Source organism: Oncorhynchus gorbuscha, linkage group LG05 (assembly GCF_021184085.1).
Source record: "Oncorhynchus gorbuscha isolate QuinsamMale2020 ecotype Even-year linkage group LG05, OgorEven_v1.0, whole genome shotgun sequence".
NCBI classification, from domain to species: domain Eukaryota; kingdom Metazoa; phylum Chordata; class Actinopteri; order Salmoniformes; family Salmonidae; genus Oncorhynchus; species Oncorhynchus gorbuscha.
This window is the reverse complement of record NC_060177.1, coordinates 96,531,423-96,548,692: the sequence shown is the minus strand read 5'-3', so window position 1 is coordinate 96,548,692 and position 17,270 is coordinate 96,531,423. Positions and strand designations below refer to the sequence as shown.

At 47.7% G+C, this 17,270-nt stretch overlaps 1 protein-coding gene across 1 annotated transcript in view; it reads right to left on the bottom strand.

The window, feature by feature from the left end:
• Nucleotides 1-1,430: 1,430 nt before the first annotated feature.
• Nucleotides 1,431-17,270, bottom strand: part of dapk1 (death-associated protein kinase 1) — a 244,153-nt gene continuing 228,313 nt past the window's right edge. Inside the window, 7 exon segments of the mRNA XM_046351536.1 lie at nt 1,431-2,819; nt 4,241-4,444; nt 4,942-5,130; nt 9,921-10,109; nt 11,821-12,080; nt 14,950-15,147; nt 15,701-15,886. Of these exon segments, the coding sequence (XP_046207492.1) occupies nt 1,929-2,819; nt 4,241-4,444; nt 4,942-5,130; nt 9,921-10,109; nt 11,821-12,080; nt 14,950-15,147; nt 15,701-15,886 (2,117 nt within the window). The 3' untranslated portion in view covers nt 1,431-1,928.

Sequence of the window (17,270 nt, the reverse complement as noted above, 5' to 3'; positions counted from 1 at the left end):
AAAGGAAAACAATCCACACATTTTTACTTTTAACAAGGAACACCTGTTAATTGAAATGCATTCCAGGTGACTACCTCACGAAGCTGGTTGAGAGAATGTCAAGAGTGTCTAAAGCTGTCATCAAGGCAAAGAGTGTCTACTTTGATGAATGTGAAATATATTTTGATTTGTTAAAGACTTTGTTGGTTACTACATGATTCCATATGTGTCATTTCGTAGTTTCACTATTATTCTTCAATGTAGAAAACAGTAAAAATAAAGAAAAACCCTTGCTGTACTTCTAGTGCTGTGTTGGAGTTGAGATGCTGACAAGCAGGGCAGCAGGGCAGAAAGAGTAACTACTGAAGTTTAGTGCCACTTCAGTAGGGTTCCATTTGGGATCCTCTTTGGAGCTCAGGACAGCCAGTTCATTTCAACATTCATATAGGGGGATGGTGAGGAGAGGAGGAGGAGAGAGGACAGGAGGAGAGAGGAGGACAGGAGGAGAGAGAACAGGGTGAGAGAGGAGAGGTTTGGAGGAGAGAGGAGAGAGGGGATGAGGACAGGGGGAGGATGAGAGTGGACAGGAGGAGGAGAGGAAGACAGGAGGAGAGAGAACAGGATGAGAGACGAGAGGTTTAGAGGAGATGAGGACAGGGGGAGGAGAAGAGGACAGGAGGAAGATGAGAGTGGACAGGAGGAGGACAGGAGGAAAGGAGGAGAGGGGGAGAGAGAACAGGATGAGAGGGAGAGGTTTAGGAGGACAGGAGGAGGAGAGGAGGACAAGGAGAGTGGACAGGAGGAGGAGGAGAGGACAGGAGGAGGAGGACAGGAGGAGGAGGAGAGGACAGGAGGAGGAGAGGAGGACAGGAGGAGGAGAGGAGGACAAGGAGAGTGGACAGGAGGAGGAGAGGAGGACAGGAGGAGGAGAGGACAGGAGGAGCAGGACAGGAGGAGAGGACAGGAGGAGGAGAGGAGGAGGAGGAGAGGACAGGAGGAGAGGACAGGAGGAGGAGAGGAGGACAAGGAGAGTGGACAGGAGGAGGAGGAGAGGACAGGAGGAGGAGGACAGGAGGAGGAGGAGGACAGGAGGAGGAGAGGAGGAGGAGAGTGGACAGGAGGAGGAGGAGAGGAGGACAGGAGGAGGAGAGGACAGGAGGAGCAGGACAGGAGGAGAGGACAGGAGGAGGAGAGAGGAGGAGGAGGGAGGACAGGAGGAGAGGACAGGAGGAGGAGAGGACAGGAGGAGGAGGACAGGACAGGAGGAGAGGACAGGAGGAGGAGGACAGGACAGGAGGAGAGGACAGGAGGAGAGGACAGGAGGAGAGGAGGACAGGAGGAGGACAGGAGGAGGAAAGGAGGACAGGAGGAGGAGGAGAGGACAGGAGGAGAGGACAGGAGGAGGAGGAGGACAGGAGGAGGAGGACAGGACAGGAGGAGAGGACAGGAGGAGGAGGAGAGGAGGACAGGAGGAGGAGGAGAGGAGGAGGAAAGGAGGACAGGAGGAGGAAAGGAGGACAGGAGGAGGAGGAGAGGACAGGAGGAGAGGAGGAGAAGAGAGGAGGGGAGCTATATGGACACTGGATGTGCACAGAGCATCAGTCTCACAGACCTTCAGTGACCTAGGGGTTAACAGGAGAGAACTAACACTAAACCCCCGGGAAAGATTACATTGCACATGGTGTTGGTTGGTTCGTCAGCCCTAGTTAGCACAGCCTCACTCTGAGGACAGTTAGTTTCCCCAGTCAGGACTCTGATCTAGGATCAGATTCTAGTCTTCTCCCCTGATGGGCCAGATCAGGATGAGCGGAAGCTGTTCTGATCCAGGACATGGTGTGTATTCAATAGCGCACACTGAAGCAAAATGTTTTTCAACGGAAAAAGAAAACCCAATTCAGGTTTGTCCCTGTGTTTCTCTACCCGCTTGGTTCCCAGTGATTACACCCGTCTCATCGGGAGATGACTGAACTGATGGAGTTGTAGGATGTGCCTCCGTTACAGGCTCTTCCCCTCCCCCTAGCCACACCCTCTATGTTGACCCTGAAGACAGGCGAGGTCTTTAACAGGAAGTCAGCCGCGTCACGCCTCCCCAACTCACGCAGCTTCCACATCAACAACCCCACCGTGCTGTCTGGACGGACTGACCAATCCAGGAGCAGCGCTGCCGTGGGGCTGGCCAGGAGGGCGGGGTCATTGTCTGGGGTAGGGCCCCCATTGGTTGGGGTGCCATTGGGGGTGGAGCTGTGTTTGGCCACCAGGTAGGTGAGACCCAGGTTCATAGCCAGCAGACACCAGTCCTTCCCCAGTGCATCAGGAGGGTCTAACAGACGACACAGCTTCCTCCTGGCCAGCAGGCTGACCTCTGAGATGTGGACATCTGCACACAGACAACCCTGACTATAGACTTCAGTACAGCCCAAGGCTAGGATACTGCTGAAGCTCTCCCTGTAACCCCCATGGTGTTGGTGAGGCTGGTCTCTCTGGGTCTGGGCCTTCAGGAAGTCTTTAGGCTGGTAGATCATGACGGGACCGTGATGCTCTCTGAGCTGCTGGGGGCTGAGGTAGTACCGGGCGGTGAGGAGGCCAGGGAGGGTGGAGGACAGGAGCGACTCTGTAATGGTAACCATGGTGTCCAGGAGGGTGTAACACTTGGCCCGTTCGCTGTCGTGACCTCTGACCTGGATCTCCACCCCCTGGCCGTGGTTGACCAATAGGATCATGGCCTCCGCTCCGCCTTGGCTCACCTTTGCCCCATTGGTCCAGAGGCGGATGTCTCCGTCAGGCCCCTCCCCTGTGTCGTCCTCAGGGCGCTGCTGGTGGCTCCAGCGACACAGGTTCACCTGGAGGTCAGAGGTCAGGAAACATGACAACAGCATACTATTCATTCTGGGAGAAGAAACATACTCCAGAGCATCCCAGATGGCAGCATATTCAATAGGGACTGGGGAGTCATTCAGACAGTATTGGTAGGGACTGGGGAGTCATTCAGACAGTATTGGTAGGGACTGGGGAGTCATTCAGACAGTATTGGTAGGGACTGGGGAGTCATTCAGACAGTATTGGTAGGGACTGGGGAGTCATTCAGACAGTATTGGTAGGGACTGGGGAGTCATTCAGACAGTATTGGTAGGGACTGGGGAGTCATTCAGACAGTATTGGTAGGGACTGGGGAGTCATTCAGACAGTATTGACAGGGACTGGGGAGTCATTCAGACAGTATTGGTAGGGACTGGGGAGTCATTCAGACAGTATTGGTAGGGACTGGGGAGTCATTCAGACAGTATTGACAGGGACTGGGGAGTCATTCAGACAGTATTGGTAGGGACTGGGGAGTCATTCAGACAGTATTGGTAGGGACTGGGGAGTCATTCAGACAGTATTGGTAGGGACTGGGGAGTCATTCAGACAGTATTGACAGGGACTGGGGAGTCATTCAGACAGTATTGACAGGGACTGGGAGTCATTCAGACAGTATTGGTAGGGACTGGGGAGTCATTCAGACAGTATTGGTAGGGACTGGGGAGTCATTCAGACAGTATTGGTAGGGACTGGGGAGTCATTCAGACAGTATTGGTAGGGACTGGGGAGTCATTCAGACAGTATTGACAGGGACTGGGGAGTCATTCAGACAGTATTGGTAGGGACTGGGGAGTCATTCAGACAGTATTGGTAGGGACTGGGAGTCATTCAGACAGTATTGACAGGGACTGGGGAGTCATTCAGACAGTATTGACAGGGACTGGGGAGTCATTCAGACAGTATTGGTAGGGACTGGGAGTCATTCAGACAGTATTGACAGGGACTGGGGAGTCATTCAGACAGTATTGGTAGGGACTGGGGAGTCATTCAGACAGTATTGACAGGGACTGGGGAGTCATTCAGACAGTATTGGTAGGGACTGGGGAGTCATTCAGACAGTATTGACAGGGACTGGGGAGTCATTCAGACAGTATTGACAGGGACTGGGGAGTCATTCAGACAGTATTGGTAGGGACTGGGGAGTCATTCAGACAGTATTGACAGGGACTGGGGAGTCATTCAGACAGTATTGACAGGGACTGGGGAGTCATTCAGACAGTATTGACAGGGACTGGGGAGTCATTCAGACAGTATTGGTAGGGACTGGGGAGTCATTCAGACAGTATTGACAGGGACTGGGGAGTCATTCAGACAGTATTGACAGGGACTGGGGAGTCATTCAGACAGTATTGACAGGGACTGGGGAGTCATTCAGACAGTCTTGATGAATCAAAGCATGTACCTGTAGCTTGTGGAACAGTCCACAGGGGAAAGGTGTGAGGTGTTCAGCAGGAACCAGTCTGACCCCTCCGTAGATCAGGACATCGTGCTCCTCCTCTTCCTCCGTCCAGGAGTGGTGGAGGCTGTTGGTCTTGATCAGGGCGGGGACATCCACCATGCCAGGGTTGGTCAGGTCACGTACGCACACGTCCATGGCATCCAGCACCTGCCGTAAGAGAGGATGTTAGCATGGACGCTAATGTCTTCCTATGGGAGATGCTAACATGTTGCATTGTGGTATACTTGACGGTATACAACTATGCATGCCCAGCTTGTGTTAGCATGGTTGCTAAGTGTGACATGTTTTCCTATGGGAGATGCTAACATGTTGCATTGTGGTATACTTGACGGTATACAACTATGCATGCCCAGCTTGTGTTAGCATGGTTGCTAAGTGTGACATGTTTTCCTATGGGAGATGCTAACATGTTGCATTGTGGTATACTTGACGGTATACAACTATGCATGCCCAGCTTGTGTTAGCATGGTTGCTAAGTGTGACATGTTTTCCTATGGGAGATGCTAACATGTTGCATTGTCGTATACTTGACGGTATACAACTATGCATGCCCAGCTTGTGTTAGCATGGTCGCTAAGTGTGACATGTTTTCCTATGGGAGATGCTAACAGTTCCCCGTCTTAGTAATGATGACTGTCTCTAACCTGTAGCAGTTCGTCCACGTCGCTCTCTGGGGCCAGAGCCTGTATCTCCTCCAGTCTGTAGCGCCCCCTGTAGTGGTGGATGGCTTTAGGCGTGTCCACAGAGAGGAGGCGGGCTAACACCCCACTACACAGCCAGCGGGGCTCCAACACCATCACATCTTGCACCGTCTCACTCTGCATCAGGTTGATCTGTTAGGAGGATGGGGGAGAGAGAGAGATGGATACAAAAGGAGGGAGAGAAAGCACGGGGGAGAGAGATGGATACAAAAGGAGGGAGAGAAAGCACGGGGGAGAGAGAGATGGATACAAAAGGAGGGAGAGAAAGCACGGGGGAGAGAGAGATGGATACAAAAGGAGGGAGAGAAAGCAGGAGGGGGGAGAGAGAGATGGATACAAAAGGAGGGAGAGAAAGCACGGGGGAGAGAGATGGATACAAAAGGAGGGAGAGAAAGCACGGGGGAGAGAGAGATGGATAACAAAAAGGGAAGACTGTCCATAGGGGAGAGAGAGATGGATAAAAAGGAGGGTGAGAAAGTTCACGGGGAATAAAGAGATGGATACAAAACTGAGGGAGAGTTTCCGGGTGATTGGCTGATGGATACTCAAACCCTCCCTGAACCACGGTTCAGCACCATGATACAAAAGGAGGGAGAGAATCACGGTTCAGCACCATGAGATGGATAAAAACCAGGGAGGTTCAGCACCATGTAGAGTAGAAGATGGAACCAGGAGGTTCAGCACCATGTAGGTAGAAAGAACAAAAGGAGGGAGAGAAAGCACGGGGGGTTCAGCACCATGAGAGGTAGAAAGAAGATGGATCAGCAAATGGAGGGTAGAAAGAACGGGGGAGAGAGGTTCAGCAAAAGGAGGGAGAGAAAGCACGGGGGGAGAGAGAGATGGATACAGGGAGGAAAGCACCATGTAGGTAGAAAGAACCACGGGTTCAGCAGAGATGGATACAAAAGGAGGTAGAAAGAACCACGGTTCAGCACCATGGTACAAAAGGAGGGAAAGAAAGCACGGTTCAGCACCATGGATACAAAAGGAGGAAGAACCAGGTTCAGCACCATGGATACAAAAGGAGGGAAAGAACCAAGGTTCAGCAAAAGGAGGGAGAGAAAGAACGGGGGAGAGAGAGATTCAGCAAAAGGAGGGAGAAAGAACCACGGTTCAGCAGAGATGGATACAAAAGGTAGAAAGAACCACGGTTCAGCACCATGAGAGATGGATAAAAAGGAGGTTCAGCACCATGTAGGTAGAAAGAAGAGGTTCAGCACCATGGAGGTAGAAAGAACCAAGGTTCAGCACCATGTAGAGGGAAAAAACCAAGAGTGGATACAAAAGCACCATGAGAAAGGTAGAAAGAATGGTTCAGCACCATGGAGGAGAGAAAGAACAAGGTTCAGCACCATGTAGGAGCACGGGGAGAAGAGATGGATACAAAAGGAGGGAGGTTCAGCACCGGGGGAGAGAAAGAACCAAGGTTCAGCAAATGGAGGGTAGAAAGAACCAAGGTTCAGCACCATGGATACAAAAGGAGAAAGAACCGGGGGTTCAGCACCATGTAGGTAGAAAGAACCAAGGTTCAGCACCATGGATACAAAAGGTAGAGAGAACCAAGGTTCAGCACCATGGATACAAAGGAAGGGAGGTTCAGCACCATGTAGGTAGAAGAGAATGGATACGGTTCAGCAAGGAGGAGAGAAAGAACGGGGGGTTCAGCACCATGTACAAAAGGAGAAAGAACCACGGTTCAGCAGAGATGGAGGTAGAAAGAAGGGAGTTCAGCACCGGGGGAGAGAGAGATGGATACAAAGGAGGGTAGAAAGAACCGGGGTTCAGCACCATGATGGATAGAAGGAACCAGGGAGGTTCAGCACCATGAGAGATGGAACAAAGGTTCAGCACCACGGGGGAGAGAGAGATGGATACAAAAGGAGGTTGAAAGCACGGGGGAGAGAGAGAGCACCATGTAGGGAGAAAGAACCACGGGGGTTCAGCACCATGGATAGGAGGGAAAGAAAGCAGGTTCAGCACCATGATGGATAGAAAGAACCACGGGGTTCAGCACCATGATACAAAAGGAGAAAGAACCACGGTTCAGCACCATGGATAGGTAGAAAGAACCACGGTTCAGCACCATGTAGGTAGAAAGAACCACGGTTCAGCACCATGAGGTAGAAAGAACCAAGGTTCATACCAAAGGAGAAAGAACCAAGGTTCAGCAGAGATGGATACAAAAGAAAGAACCAAGGTTCAGCACCATGTATAATAAAAATAAACCATAGTTAAGGGTTCAGTAAAAATCTTCCCAGTGTAGAAAGAACCAAGGTTCAGCACCATAAACTAGAAAGAACCAATAACTGTTCAGCACCATGTAGGTAGAAAGAACCAAGGTTCAGCACCATGTAGGTAGAAAGAACCAAGGTTCAGCACCATGTAGGTAGAAAGAACCAGGTTCAGCACCATGTAGGTAGAAAGAACCAGGTTCAGCACCATGTAGGTAGAAAGAACCAAGGTTCAGCACCATGTAGGTAGAAAGAACCACGGTTCAGCACCATGTAGGTAGAAAGAACCACGGTTCAGCACCATGTAGGTAGGTTCAGCACCATGTAGGTAGAAAGAACCATGGTTCAGCACCATGTAGGTAGAAAGAACCAAGGTTCAGCACCATGTAGGTAGAAAGAACCAAGGTTCAGCACCATGTAGGTAGAAGGAACCACGGTTCAGCACCATGTAGGTAGAAAGAACCAAGGTTCAGCACCATGTAGGTAGAAAGAACCACGGTTCAGCACCATGTAGGTAGAAAGAACCACGGTTCAGCACCATGTAGGTAGAAAGAACCAAGGTTCAGCACCATGTAGGTAGAAAGAACCACGGTTCAGCACCATGTAGGTAGAAAGAACCACGGTTCAGCACCATGTAGGTAGAAAGAACCACGGTTCAGCACCATGTAGGTAGAAAGAACCACGGTTCAGCACCATGTAGGTAGAAAGAACCAAGGTTCAGCACCATGTAGGTAGAAAGAACCAAGGTTCAGCACCATGTAGGTAGAAAGAACCAAGGTTCAGCACCATGTAGGTAGAAAGAACCAAGGTTCAGCACCATGTAGGTAGAAAGAACCAAGGTTCAGCACCATGTAGGTAGAAAGAACCAAGGTTCAGCACCATGTAGGTAGAAAGAACCAGGTTCAGCACCATGTAGGTAGAAAGAACCAAGGTTCAGCACCATGTAGGTAGAAAGAACCAAGGTTCAGCACCATGTAGGTAGAAAGAACCAAGGTTCAGCACCATGTAGGTAGAAAGAACCAATTTCATTGGTCTAATATGAGGTGGAAACTGAACTTTCTAACCTCCTGCCAAAATATGACCATGTTAAAGACACATATTTCCCTCAGATTACACAGACCCACTTCCTGACCTCCTGCCCAATGTATGACCATATTAGAGACACACATTTCCCTCAGATTACACAGACCCACAAAGTATTAAAAAACAAATCCAATTGTGATGAAATTCCACAGTTTCACAGCAGCAAAATGTGTGACCTGTTGCCACAAGAAAAGGGCAACCAGTGAAGAACAAACTCCATTGTAAATACAACCCATATGTATATTTCTTATTTTGTTTATTATCTATTTCACTTGCGTTGGCAATGTAAACATATGTTTCCCATGACAATAAAGTCCTTAAATTGAATTGAGTGAGTGAGTGAGTGAGTGAGTGAGTGAGTGAGTGAGTGAGTGAGTGAGTGAGTGAGTGAGTGAGTGAGTGAGAGAGAGAGAGAGAGAGAGAGAGAGAGAGAGAGAGAGAGAGAGAGAGAGAGAGAGAGAGAGAGAGAGAGAGAGAGAGAGAGAGAGAGAGAGAGAGAGAGAGAGAGAGAGAGAGAGAGAGAGAGAGAGGGAGAGAATAGAAGAGAGAAAGGTGAATGAAGTTAGCATATCAAATATAATCTGGTATTGAATTGTGTGAAGTACAAGACAAGTTGATGTCTGTCCCGGCCAGTTGGCTGTCTATCATTCTTGTTAACATCAACATGTCCTAACAGTCCAATCACTGTTTCCAGATGGAGGAACACACTGCTAAACAGTGACACCTGGTGGCAGAAACCAGAACCTCACAACACAGACACTGAATAGAGGAGTATCCTGGGTTGAATATGGATCCTTGACACTATTTGAGGTGCACTCGACTTACGTTGAAGTTTGGATTTATATGTAATAGGGTGTGTGTGTACCTCTCCCATGTTGTGGAGCTGCTGTGTGTGTACCTCTGCCATGCTGTGGAGCTGCTGTGTGTGTGTGTGTGTGTGTGTGTGTGTGTGTGTGTGTGTGTGTGTGTGTGTGTGTGTGTGTGTGTGTGTGTGTGTGTGTGTGTGTGTGTGTGTGTGTGTGTGTGTGTGTGTGTGTGTGTGTACCTCTCCCATGCTGTGTGTGTGTGTGTGTGTACCTCTCCCATGCTGTGTGTGTGTGTGTACCTCTCCCATGCTGTGGAGCTGCTGTGTGTGTGTACCTCTCCCATGCTGTGGAGCTGCTGTGTGTGTGTGTGTGTGTGTGTGTGTGTGTGTGTGTCCCATGTGTGTGGAGCTGTGTGTGTGTGTGTGTGTGTGTGTGTGTGTGTGTGTGTGTGTGTGTGTGTGTGTGTGTGTGTGTGTGTGTGTGTGCGTGCGTGCGTGTACCTCTCCCATGCTGTGGAGCTGCTGTGTGTGTGTACCTCTCCCATGTTGTGGAGCTGCTGTGTGTGTGTGTGTGTGTGTGTGTGTGTGTGTGTGTGTGTGTGTGTGTGTGTGTGTGTGTGTGTGTGTGTGTGTGTGTGTGTGTGTGTGTGTGTGTGTGTGTGTGTGTGTGTGTGTGTGTACCTCTCCCATGCTGTGGAGCTGCTGTGTGTGTATGTACCTCTCCCATGTTGTGGAGCCGCTATGTGTGTGTGTGTGTGTGTGTGTGTGTGTGTGTGTGTGTGTGTGTGTCTGTGTGTGTGTACCTCTCCCATGCTGTGGAGCTGCTGTGCGACCCCTCGGAGGTGCTCCTCGCTGACCAGTGGGTTGATGTGTTCCTGGACGTCAGAGACAAACTGTTGCCATGACGTCAGCTGGTTAGGGCCACTCATTTTCCTCCAGGAGGGCAGGGTCGAGACCAGACACTCTGAAAGGGCCGACATGGGACTACAGGTCTGTCAGAGAGAGGGCAGAGAGAGGGCAGAGAGAGGGACTTAACAAATCGGACCCTAATAACTACCGTGGGATATGCGTCAAAAGAAACCTTGGGAAAATCCTCTGCATTATCATTAACAGCAGACTCGTACATTTCCTCAGCCAAAACAATGTACTGAGCAAATGTCAAATTGGCTTCTTACCAAATGACTGTACTACAGACCACGTATTCACCCTGCACACCCTCATTGACAAACTAACCAAACAAAACAAAGGCAAAGTCTTCTCGTGCCGCGTTGATTTCAAAAAAGCTTTTGGACTCAATTTGTCACAGGGAGTAGGGTGATGGTGGTACGTAGTGGTAAGGGTAGTAGGGTGATGGTGGTACGTAGTGGTAAGGGTAGTAGGGGTGATGACGGTACGTAGTGGTAAGGGTAGTAGGGTGATGGTGGTACGTAGTGGTAAGGGTAGTAGGGTGATGATGATACGTAGTGGTAAGGGTAGTAGGGGTGATGTTGGTACGTAGTGGTAAGGGTAGTAGGGGTGATGATGGTACGTAGTGGTAAGGGTAGTAGGGGTGATGGTGGTACGTAGTGGTAAGGGTAGTAGGGTGATGGTGGTACATAGTGGTAAGGGTAGTAGGGGTGATGATGGTACGTAGTGGTAAGGGTAGTAGGGGTGATGGTGGTACGTAGTGGTAAGGGTAGTAGGGTGATGGTGGTACGTAGTGGTAAGGGTAGTAGGGTGATGATGGTACGTAGTGGTAAGGGTAGTAGGGGTGATGGTGGTACGTAGTGGTAAGGGTAGTAGGGTGATGATGGTACGTAGTGGTAAGGGTAGTAGGGGTGATGGTGGTACGTAGTGGTAAGGGTAGTAGGGTGATGATGGTACGTAGTGGTAAGGGTAGTAGGGTGATGATGGTACGTAGTGGTAAGGGTAGTAGGGGTGATGATGGTACGTAGTGGTAAGGGTAGTAGGGTGATGGTGGTACGTAGTGGTAAGGGTAGTAGGGGTGATGATGGTACGTAGTGGTAAGGGTAGTAGGGTGATGGTGGTACTTAGTGGTAAGGGTAGTAGGGTGATGGTGGTACGTAGTGGTATGGGTAGTAGGGTGATGATGGTACGTAGTGGTAAGGGTAGTAGGGTGATGGTGGTACGTAGTGGTAAGGGTAGTAGGGGTGATGGTGGTACGTAGTGTTAAGGGTAGTAGGGTGATGGTGGTACGTAGTGGTATGGGTAGTAGGGTGATGATGGTACGTAGTGGTAAGGGTAGTAGGGTGATGGTGGTATGTAGTGGTAAGGGTAGTAGGGTGATGGTGGTACGTAGTGTTAAGGGTAGTAGGGTGATGGTGGTACGTAGTGGTATGGGTAGTAGGGTGATGGTGGTACGTAGTGGTAAGGGTAGTAGGGTGATGGTGGTACGTAGTGGTAAGGGTAGTAGGGTGATGATGGTACGTAGTGGTAAGGGTAGTAGGGTGATGGTGGTACGTAGTGGTAAGGGTAGTAGGGTGATGGTGGTACGTAGTGTTAAGGGTAGTAGGGTGATGGTGGTACGTAGTGTTAAGGGTAGTAGGGTGATGGTGGTACGTAGTGGTATGGGTAGTAGGGTGATGGTGGTACGTAGTGTTAAGGGTAGTAGGGTGATGGTGGTAGAGAGACAATGTTATTGGCTGTCAGAGTGTATGAACTAACAGAGACGATGTTATTGGCTGTCAGAGTGCAGGAACTTACAGAGACTATGTTATTGCGTAGTTCCAGCAGGTGGTTCCGGAGCAGTTTGACATCTTTAGAGGTGGAGGCTCCAGCATCCATCACAAACAGCCTCTCTGAGATCTGCAGGTCGTTGCCAAACCTGTTCCGGAGCTCCTTGAGTAGAGGCCTCTCCTTGTCGTATCCAAACTCCCCTCCAGCCCCCCGAGGCAGACAAGCCACGTCAGCATGAGTCCCCACAAGGACCACCGTCAGCGGGCTATGGATGCGACCTCCAAACGCTGGGGACGGACACTGTGTTACCGGTCAGCTCAACATTCCACTACAGATACTCCTAGCTAAACCTCTATACCTGCAGTCAGATTCCTAACAAACTCATTCAAGCCATGTTCTACTGTATGGATGTAGTCTCTTAAAGCAACACTGAACTGTCTGTCATGTGATGTTCAGACAGGCTGGAACCATGACAACATAGGAGAGAGAAGATGAGTCCGGAGCGAGAGGTCAAGGGTTAGAGAGGAGGAGGGGAATATGACAAGGCAAAGTAGACAGATACAGCATGATTATTTTCTACTAAAAGATATTTGATGATTTGATGAATGACTAGTGAAGGTATAGTGAGTCTATGCGACTGGCTTCCAGATGTTATCCTGAGAGACTAGCATGTTGAACCAGTATGTGGTCTGGCTGAGGGTTAAGGTCTGGAAAACAAGCTGCAGACGCCACCATCTAGTTATGAGCTTCCAGATTCTGAAACAGACTGGATCTAGAAGCACTCAAACAGACTGGATCTAGAAGCACTGAACCAGACTGCATCTAGAAGCACTGACACAGACTGGATCTAGAAGCACTGAAAAGACTGGATCTAGAAGCACTGAAAAGACTGGATCTAGAAGCAGTGAAACAGACTGGATCTAGAAGCAGTGAAACAGACTGGATCTAGAAGCAGTGAAACAGACTGGATCTAGAAGCAGTGAAACAGACTGGATCTAGAAGCAATGAAACAGACTGGATCTAGAAGCACTGAAACAGACTGGATCTAGAAGCACTGAAACAGACTGGATCTAGAAGCACTGAAACAGACTGGATCTAGAAGCAGTGAAACAGACTGGATCTAGAAGCAGTGAAACAGACTGGATCTAGAAGCAGTGAAACAGACTGGATCAAGAAGCACTGAAACAGACTTCATCTAGAAGCACTGAAACAGACTGGATCTAGAAGCACTGAACCAGACTGGATCTAGAAGCACTGAAACTGACTTCATCTAGAAGCACTGAAACAGACTTCATCTAGAAGCACTGAACCAGACTGGATCTAGAAGCAGTGAAACAGACTGGATCTAGAAGCAGTGAAACAGACTGGATCTAGAAGCAGTGAAACAGACTGGATCTAGAAGCAGTGAAACAGACTGGATCTAGAAGCAGTGAAACAGACTGGATCTCAAAGCACTCAAACAGACTGGATCTAGAAGCACTGAACCAGATGGGATCTTGAAGCACTGGAACAGACTTAATCTAGAAGCACTGAAACAGACTTCATCTAGAAGCACTGAACCAGACTGGATCTAGAAGCACTGAAACAGACTTCATCTAGAAGCACTGAAACAGACTGGATCTAGAAGCAGTGAAACAGACTTCATCTAGAAGCACTGAACCAGACTGGATCTAGAAGCACTGAAACAGACTTCATCTAGAAGCACTGAAACAGACTGGATCTAGAAGCACTGAAACAGACTGGATCTAGAAGCACTGAAACAGACTTCATCTAGAAGCACTGGACCAGACTGGATCTAAAAGCACTGAATCATACTTCATCTAGAAGCACTGAAAGATACTTGATCTAGAAGCACTGAAACAGACTGCATCGAGAAGCACTGAAACAGACTGGATCAAGAAGCACTGAAACAGACTTCATCTAGAAGCACTGAAACAGACTTCATCTAGATGCACTGAACCAGACTGGATCTAGAAGCACTGAAACAGACTGGATCTAGAAGCAATGAAACAGACTGGATCTAGAAGCACTCAAACAGACTGGATCTAGAAGCACTCAAACAGACTGGATCTAGAAGCACTCAAACAGACTGGATCTAGAAGCACTGAAACAGACTGGATCTAGAAGCACTGAAACAGACTGGATCTAGAAGCACTCAAACAGACTGGATCTAGAAGCACTCAAACAGACTGGATCTAGAAGCACTCAAACAGACTGGATCTAGAAGCACTGAAACAGACTGGATCTAGAAGCAATGAAACAGACTGGATCTAGAAGCAATGAAACAGACTGGATCTAGAAAGACTGAAAAAGACTGGATCTAGAAGCACTGAAACAGACTGGATCTAGAAGCAGTGAAACAGACTGGATCTCGAAGCACTCAAACAGACTGGATCTAGAAGCACTGAAAAAGACTGGATCTAGAAGCACTGAAACAGACTGGATCTAGAAAGACTGAAAAAGACTGGATCTAGAAGCACTGAAACAGACTGGATCTAGAAGCAGTGAAACAGACTGGATCTCGAAGCACTCAAACAGACTGGATCTAGAAGCACTGAAACAGACTGGATCTAGAAGCAGTGAAACAGTCTGGATCTAGAAGCAGTGAAACAGACTGGATCTAGAAGCAGTGAAACAGTCTGGATCTAGAAGCAGTGAAACAGTCTGGATCTAGAAGCAGTGAAACAGTCTGGATCTAGAAGCAGTGAAACAGACTGGATCTAGAAGCAGTGAAACAGACTGGATCTCGAAGCACTCAAACAGACTTGATCTAGAAGCAGTGAAACAGTCTGGATCTAGAAGCAGTGAAACAGTCTGGATCTAGAAGCAGTGAAACAGTCTGGATCTAGAAGCAGTGAAACAGACTGGATCTAGAAGCAGTGAAACAGACTGGATCTAGAAGCAGTGAAACAGACTGGATCTCGAAGCACTCAAACAGACTTGATCTAGAAGCACTGAAACAGACTTCATCTAGAAGCACTCAAACAGACTGGATCTAGAAGCAGTGAAACAGACTGGATCTAGAAGCACTCAAACAGACTGGATCTAGAAGCACTCAAACAGACTGGATCTAGAATATATTTCTTTTTAAATTACTTGTTGCTTATTTTGCTTAACAGGTGCTCTGAGATGATGTAATGAAAAGGGGGTACGTACCTATAGTATCCTGTGGCAGTGTTAAGGCCTTCAACATGTTGAGCCAGTATGTAGCCTGGCTGAGCTGAGTCTCATAGGGTTCCTCCAGGCTGAACAGCACCAGGTGGATGGCTGTAGGGTCGTTGGCAGCAAAGTAGTCGTAAGAACAGTAGTACACAGGGTTACCACTGAACTCCCAAACACTGAAGTCTCCTACACCTAGAGACAGAGAGACAGTCACAGAGAGAGACAGACAGAGAGACAGTCACAGAGAGAGATAGAGAGAGTTTAATGAATAGAGCACAAAAAGGTTTTAGTAAAGGTTAAGGGTTAGAGGAGGATCTTCTATGACTGGAACTCATCTAGTAAAGGTTAAGGGTTAGGGGTTAGAGGAGGATCTTCTATGACTAGAACTCATCTAGTAAAGGTTAAGGGTTAGGGGTTAGAGGAGGATCTTCTATGACTAGAACTCATCTAGTAAAGGTTAAGGGTTAGGGGTTAGAGGAGGATCTTCTATGACTGGAACTCATCTAGTAAAGGTTAGGTCTTAGAGCAGTGTTTCCCAAACTCAGTCCTGGGGACCCCAAAGGGTGCACGTTTTGGTTTTTGCCCATAGTACTACACAGCTGACTCCAAAGCTTGATAATGAGTTGATTATTTGAATCAGTTGTGCAGTGCCAGGGCAACAACCTAAACATGCACCCCTTTGGGGTCCCCAGGACCGAGTTTGGGAAAGGCTGGGTTAGAGGATCGGGGTCAGACTAGTATTCACCATTGATGTTAGTGTTCTGGATGTCGATGGCTCTGGTGGCGAGGTCGTCGGCTGAGGAGAGTGCGTTGGTGACGGGGCTGAACACTTCCAGGACTCCCTTGGTCAGGCTGGGCTCAAACATCATACTGCGACTACGCACACAGACGTTCTCACAGCCAGGATACAGGTTGGAGATACTCACGGACACTACAGAGACACACATAATGAATATAGACACAGACGTTCTCACAGCCAGGATACAGGTTGGAGATACTCACGGACACTACAGAGACACACATAATGAATATAGACACAGACGTTCTCACAGTCAGGATACAGGTTGGAGATACTCACGGACACTACAGAGACACACATAATGAATATAGACACAGACGTTCTCACAGTCAGGATACAGGTTGGAGATACTCACGGACACTACAGAGACACACATAATGAATATAGACACAGACGTTGTCACAGCCAGGATACAGGTTGGAGATACTCACGGACACTACAGAGACACACATAATGAATATAGACACAGACGTTCTCACAGTCAGGATACAGGTTGGAGATACTCACGGACACTACAGAGACACACATAATGAATATAGACACAGACGTTGTCACAGCCAGGATACAGGTTGGAGACCGAAGTCAAGAAGAGAATATAATATAGCTAATAATATATGTTGTAACCAGCAGGTGGAGCTGCTACCTCACAGAACAATACATACCTCTAGTAGATATACTGTCTAGATATACTAAACTATACTACTGTCTAGATATACTAAACTACATTACTGTCTAGATATACTAAACTACAGTACTGTCTAGATATACTAAACTACACCACTGTCTAGATATACTAAACTACAGTACTGTCTAGATATACTAAACTACAGTACTGTCTAGATATACTAAACTACAGTACTGTCTAGATATACTATACTACTGTCTAGATATACTAAACTATACTACTGTCTAGATATACTAAACTATACTACTGTCTAGATATACTATACCACTGTCTAGATATACTAAACTATACTACTGTCTAGATATACTAAACTACAGTACTGTCTAGATATACTAAACTACAGTACTGTCTAGATATACTAAACTACAGTACTGTCTAGATATACTAAACTACCATACTGTCTAGATATACTATACCACTGTCTAGATATACTAAACTACATTACTGTCTAGATATACTATACCACTGTCTAGATATACTAAACTACATTACTGTCTAGATATACTAATCTACCATACTGTCTAGATATACTATACCACTGTCTAGATATACTAAACTATACTACTGTCTAGATATACTATACCACTGTCTAGATATACTAAACTATACTACTGTCTAGATATACTATACCACTGTCTAGATATACTAAACTATACTACTGTCTAGATATACTAAACTACAGTCTAGATATACTAAACTACTGTCTAGATATACTAAACTATACCACTGTCTAGATATACTAAACTACATTACTGTCTAGATATACTAAACTACAGTACTGTCTAGATATACTAAACCACTGTCTAGATATACTAAACTACAGTACTGTCT